Source organism: Erigeron canadensis, chromosome 1 (assembly GCF_010389155.1).
Source record: "Erigeron canadensis isolate Cc75 chromosome 1, C_canadensis_v1, whole genome shotgun sequence".
NCBI classification, from domain to species: domain Eukaryota; kingdom Viridiplantae; phylum Streptophyta; class Magnoliopsida; order Asterales; family Asteraceae; genus Erigeron; species Erigeron canadensis.
In genome coordinates, this window is record NC_057761.1 from 16814206 (window position 1) to 16821140 (window position 6935).

At 33.3% G+C, this 6935-nt stretch overlaps 1 protein-coding gene across 2 annotated transcripts; it reads right to left on the minus strand.

The window, feature by feature from the left end:
* Positions 1 to 724: 724 nt before the first annotated feature.
* On the minus strand, positions 725 to 5999 carry LOC122581775 (L-Ala-D/L-amino acid epimerase). 2 transcript variants are annotated; one of them, XM_043754064.1, is made up of 7 exons: positions 5480 to 5999; positions 3493 to 3603; positions 2832 to 3048; positions 1913 to 2000; positions 1441 to 1502; positions 1273 to 1345; positions 725 to 974 (listed from the first exon to the last, which is right to left on the minus strand). In XM_043754064.1, the coding sequence occupies exons 1-7, from the start codon at positions 5915 to 5917 to the stop codon at positions 965 to 967; spliced, it is 999 nt and encodes a 332-aa protein (XP_043609999.1). In that variant the 5' UTR covers positions 5918 to 5999; the 3' UTR covers positions 725 to 964. The 2 variants fall into 2 exon arrangements, with proteins under 2 accessions (XP_043609999.1, XP_043609992.1); XM_043754057.1 differs by having other exon boundaries at positions 1913 to 2246; positions 5480 to 5993.
* Positions 6000 to 6935: the final 936 nt, after the last annotated feature.

Sequence of the window (6935 nt, forward strand, 5' to 3'; positions counted from 1 at the left end):
CCTTAAACATTAGGTACAACCTATCTAAAGCAAATATATTGCAAAAAAGAAGTGTTTTTCTTTGTTATTTTTACCACGTAACTTTTACTTTTTAAACTTTCGTCACGGAAACGTTGTTTCTTACTTTTCTCCGTTTTACTTTTTGCCACATAACTTTTGAGTTTTTAAATTTTGTCACGAAAGCTTGTTTTAAAGTTTTTGTTCTTTTCTTTTGTTTTTGTCACATAACTTTTGGTTTTTAAACTTTTTCCTCAAAAGTTTGATCTTCGCTACTTTTTTTCACATAACTTCGAGTTTTTTAACTTTATCAACCAAAGTTTCATTTTCTTTGGTTTTTAACGTATAACCAGTTTTCTTAACTTTTGCTACAAACTTTTATTTTTTTTTATATTTTTTTCACTGTAACTTTCATTTTTTAAAGTCTCGCTCCGAAAGTTTTCTTTTTGTTCTTCTTTTTACCGCACAGATTTTGGTTTTAAACTTTTGTTACCAAAGTTTCATTTTCTTTACTTTTTATTACAACTTTTATTTTTTTAATTTTTGACACAAATATTTAGTTTTCAGCTTAATGATTTTTAACTTTTATCACGAGATTTTTTTTTTCTCCCGGAGCACCGCCCGGGTAATTTTGTTTTTCAGCTTAATGTTTTTATAACTTTTATTATCAGAGTTATATTTTTTTCCCAGGGCAACGCCCGGGTAGAAATACTAGTTTATAGCATTATGCAACAAAATTTACAAATAACGTCAACAGAGTCTGCACTTACCATGATGCAGGATACATTTTTCAAAACCAGATCATGACATTGACAAAAGAACTAGAACAGGAAAGTCATAAAAAATCCATAAAAACATTATCATGTTGATGTAATCTTCAGCATAGCTCCATTAGCACAAATCCAAATTCGGCATTACCACAGCACCACAACTCCAATGGAGACCGTTGTATGGTAGCAGCACAACTCTAACGGAGACTGTTTTCGACAACAATTAGCAACCTCTAAAGAAAATTAAACAAGAGGAAAAACAGATTCTATACAATCCATGTTGCACATTGATTTAGAAAAACAGCAAACCACTAGGGAAATCTATGATGAAATAGAAAAAGTATATACTAACTAGCTTTCTGAAATAAGGAAAATGATATATTCCCTTAAAAAATCAACCTAATAATCCGGCTAACAGGTTGATTGTAGTGAATCATCACAAGGAAGCATATATACATGAAGCAACCAGAGAGTTTACTCAGAAAATAAAAAATGTAGAACTCACCAAGCTATATTGTCCCAGTGAAGAAAACCACCATGCCCTCTAGCATTTGAGAACTTGTAAGTTGGACCGGAAACTAAAGAAAACTTGATTTAAAGTATTATCGAAAGAGTATATACAACAAATCGCTTGTTTTTGCTAAGCACTGAAGAAACCAAAGTTTGAAATTACCTTCATAACCCTCAAGCACTGGATCTTCGGAAAGCAGAAGTGGCGTATCTAGGTCGATAAATCTGTTAAAAAATTATAACTAATTATTCAACTATATACAATTAATGCATCCTAGTGGCTAAGGTGGCAAAAGTTTGAGAGTCATATGGGTTATTTACCAGTCAAAGCAAGTAATTTTTGTACAAGCTGCCATTAGTTGACCCGGAAATTTTTTTTCAAAATGTTATTTATATGAATTATATGTATAAATTGATTAGATGTATTATATTATTGCAGCAACAGTCCATATTTTGCATAAAGTGATTTACAAGATTCTATATGGATGCCTGTTGGCCATTTGGCGTGTTTTCTCATCATTTAACATTTTTAATTATACCCTCTTAACCCGTTATAGATAAAAAAACATTACAAACCAACCAATTCATAAGTTAAGGGGTCGAAATTGAAGGTATATAAGTATAGTTTTACTTACTTGAAGGCCCCCAAACCAGCAGCAAGATGGCCAGCAAAGCCCATTGCAAGTCTAGTTTCAACCATACCACCAATCATAAGATCCAGTCCTGAAACTTTCGCAAAATCAATTATTTCTAAAGCCCCTAATACACCTACTTTGGCTAGTTTAATATTTATAACATCTGCAAGTTGTCGTTTCGCAATTTTTTTGACATCATCTAAACTTCTGCAACTTTCATCAGCAGCAACTGAAACACCATATTTAGTCTTGGCAACTCGAGTAACGTGACCTAGACCTTCCCAATCATCTCTATGAACTGGCTGCTCAAAAAGAATAGGGGTGACCTCCATTTCTACAATCATATGACGGGAAATAAATATTATATTTTAGCAAGTATCCTTAGAATGCTTAACGCAGAGGCAGAATATTGGGTCCAACAGGAGGGTCATGCAACTGATAAAACTGGGTGTTATTACAACATCCGCTGAGACCATTTGTGATGCTATTAGACTAAATTTGCAAACACGAAATCCATGCAAACAAGATGGATGCTGTGGAAAACAATGTGGCCATAAAGAGTTGATGAACCTTTGGGGTTTTGTGCGAGTTGTGATGTATAACGCCTAAATCCAACCTGCTAGCTAACTCTTTGGGGTTAAGTTTATTGAATTTAACTGTCGTGCTAAATCTAAATACGGTGCAAATTACATGTATGCTGCGTTTAAAGTTTAAACTGTTTTCTAACATTTTGAAGTCACACTTTTAGCCTTAGGGCAATCTGATGATAATTAAGATTATTGTTACCTGATTATCTAGGGTTGAAGTTATTGTCAGAATCAGATTATTATGCGACATGTAAATTTACATAACTATTGCATCACAATAAAGAGTTGAGAAAAAACACAACCCAAGTTTACATCTTTAAAAATAACTTTACCATTTAATTTTTCCAGTACTTGAATAGCTTCCGAGGAGGTGTAGCCCTCATTAGCATCTAAGATAAATAAACAATGTGGGTGGGCCATGCGAATAGCTTGAAGCACTTCAATATCAGCATTCAAATCTTTTCCAACCTTAAGCTTCAAAGTCTTGAATCCTTGTTTATAATACTTTAAAGCCAGCTGGCCAGCTTCGGTTGGGGAAACAATTGGTATCTACAGTAACACATATCCTTCAATAATGTTATCTTCTTGATCTCTGATCATTTAGTTGTAGGAAAAGTGGAGGTGGCGTTTTGAATCTATCAACTACTTAAGAGTTTTGATTACGTATTTTCTATAATGGGTAAATATAACTTAAATAGTTACTAAACAAATAAAGTTAATAACAAGGATACAAGGTCAAATGGGAGGAGCTGGAGCTGGTCGAATGGGTCAAGAATCGTCAAGTTGTATTTTTAATGCATAAAACCTCCTAAAATATTTTTTTTAAAAATTATATAAGTACTCAAAGAATCTGGTGTTTGCATCATATTTGGCAAAATTTAGAGGAAAAGATTATTGATCCTCCCATGTTACCATCTCTAAGACTATTACCATATAAACAAACTAGCATAAAAAGATGGCATAAAACTTAAACTACTTGGATAGAAACTGAACTGTTATATCCGTGGTTATTGTATTTGAAACTCCACCAAAGAATCTCCATAACGGTGTGCCGATACTGGTAGCAACTGCATCAATCACAGCCATCTCAACCCCTGCTCGAACCTATAAATTGTACAGCAACATTTTGATAACAGAGTTGGTAAATCTAAAAAGTGACGGATATTAATTGAAGAGAATCTGTATAAGACATGTAAACGCATTTGCAGCAATTTTTAATGAATAGCATAGAAATCACAATTTATCATACTCACCAGCCCAAAACATGGAGTGAAAGAAAGAGGAGTGTACATTATTCGGGATAACATGAAAGAAACTTGACACATAAACAACACGGATATCCCATAGATATACACATAACGTACAAGGTCGCACATGTAAAGTAAATAGGCCTCAATTGCACATTAATATGATTTTAACATGCTCAACCGTACTTGTGTCATTGCAACACTAGAAAAATGTTTCACAAGAAAGCCATACTTGGAAAATGGAAAAAGATACCGGAGTATGTTTAGATAGACAGTCGTTGGGCCTTCCTTTTTGTGAATACATATGGCTGTACCTACCATAATGATAATACAGGAGATACATCCAACTTTTTTTTCTCTGCACGTATTCCTTCATCTGGCTAGTGGTGGAGGAATAGGAAGAGGTATAGATCACCATAGCATTGATTCCCTGAGGATCTACAGTCATGCCACTCTTTCCTAACTTATATGAGCACGGTGGGCACTTGAACGAGTATCCATGGTTCCCTATATCTTCTTATTACCGGAGAAAAAAGGAGTTAAGGATGATGATTTCATCTTCCAAAAGATGAAAATCGGAGGAAAAAAAAGTAAAGTATACAAATGATTTCAGTTTAAGAGGGCAAAAGCTTCTACAGGTTTTGGTATGCTTCCTCTTGTATGTAATCAAAAGAGAGATTTAAAGGAACGCAATAGTGAGCATGAAAGATCAAGAAGAGAGGTTTTGTTCATGGATACAATGACAATTCATAAATGATTATTAGCTCACCACTGTTACACATCACTTGGAGCTGCGTTTAAGCATCAACTGAAGAATCAGATAGGTTGCAAGGTTTAGTAATACTTGGTTGGGGTTTTTGATCTTGTTATAATTTCCCACAATAAGCATTAGATTTGATAGATTCACAATTTAGGAAATGTCCTTGTAGTAATCCTTAGATGAAATATACCGGAAAAAGCAAAGCAGTCCATATTCACGACTTACAAAATCAGAATATCAGATCATCAGATATGCAGTTAACTTTCACAACTAATTCAATAATCAGTTTTCTAGTGATTCTAGCCGTTTCTCCATTTCCGACTATCTAGACAATAGAAATTCCTTTAAGATAAAACACTTCAAATCAATTGTTGTAACTTCTACTTTAAATGCACATCTAAATACTCCCCGAGTCCGTCCATAGTTTGCTTATCTGGTTACAAGCATCGAAATCTTAGTTCTTCAATAAACTATACAATGTTGACTTTGTTTTCAGGTGGAATTAGAATGAATGATCTCAAATACTAATCAATTAAGTAGTAAGTACTATGTATTACTAAGTGAAATTTCATACCAAATTCTCAAAATATCAAATAATAATAACTATACGTTGATAAAACTAATGACAACCTAATCAATTTGTTTTCCTAGAGGTGTGAATTACTTGCGAATATTGTAAAGTCTAGCCAACGTTGTCATAACCTGGTTCGCATTAAAGAGCATTGATGAAGCTTGAGGTGATGCACAGTGGGGACTGAAATTCATGGGAACAAAACTTAACACTAAAACTAATCCGGGAGATTGGGTATTGATGGTTACGGGACTCAGAAATAACACTAGAAAATATAACATTACAAATAAAACTATACTATTGAGCGAAAAAAAGGAAAAGAGATTCCTTGCTAAAGAGTAAAAACGAGCAGATCCTATAAACATCCAAATAATTAAATTATAAATTATAAAAACAACTCACAGAAGCAAAATGATGACCAGGAAGCAGTTGACCAACTTCAGTCAGCACATGACCCAAACTCATTCCATGATAATTTTTCAAAAAGTCACAAGCCTCCCCAGCTTTGGTCAACGCGATATCCTGATCCTCGGCTGTAACAAAAGGCAAAACAGGAGCCTCACCCCACCCACAACACCCATTACTCAACTCCACTCGAATCGCTACATTTTCCACTCTTTCAACCCTTGAAGTAGCTATCGTAAAAGGGGCGATCAATGGCACGTTTAATTTCCTCCCTTCTGCTCTATGAATGTCAAGTGTGTACGTCTCCATCAAATTCTTGAAACCCACCAAACTTGTCGAGATTGAGTTGGCCATCATTGAAACTGATGGACGTCGTCCTTTTTGGTGATACAAAAGTTTTGGTGAAATAAATGTCAAGCTAATTGAACAAGGCATTATTATTATTATTATTATTATTATTATTATTATTATTATTATTATTATTATTATTATTATTATTATTATTGGACTGTAACAACAAATTTGTGTGTATCTAGAAAATAATACTCGTTATTCTTGTTATTATTAGGTTGGTGGTTTTTTATTTATGCTTTTGGCTTTGTTTACTGTGAAAACTAAACTAACGGGAAGCGAGTGAGTGTGTATGCATATGTTTTCTTTCGTAAAGAATCTGTGCTGGAAGGGTTTGTTTTGATATGATAGAAACAGTCTACTTGTGATTTGTATATTTGTTGTGGGGTTCAGACGGATTTGCAAGGGAAGTCATATTCATACCACAAATTTTTATAAGTGTACCACAATGTATGAATTATATAGTTGACTGTATAAGTTCGTATTATATAGTTGTGGTATATTTGTCAAAAGAAGTGCTACTAATATCAATTCTCTTTTGTTAGTTCTACTCGTTGGATGTATTCTGGGTATATTTGGTAAAACTAGCTGGTGGCTGGTAGCTGATAGCTGTAACTAAAAGCTGAAAGATGTAGTTGGTAAATATATTTAAGTGTTTGGCAGAGTAGCTGTAGCTTTTACTAAAATGTGTAAAATGACAAAATTGGACATAGATTAATATACTAAACACATATATAATTTCCTTGTTGGTTAAGTATATATATATATATACACTCTTTTATAAACAAACTATATCCCTTCTTCATTTAACTTTCTACCTTAAAATACCTAAATTACTCTTAATTTACAACACATTTCAACTCACATACTACATCTAACCAAAATATCCCTAAAATATTTTCCAACCCTTTTTGTCCAAACTATTTCTCTCCCTTTTTCACTAATTTAAATATTACCTATAATAATCTTAATAAAATTTATCTACAACGTACATCATTTAACCCTTAAAATAACTATACTATATCATTTTACATCAATTACCTTTACATTAATAACTACTCTGTCGCCGTCGTATTATGCGGATAGTTCAATTGTATATAAA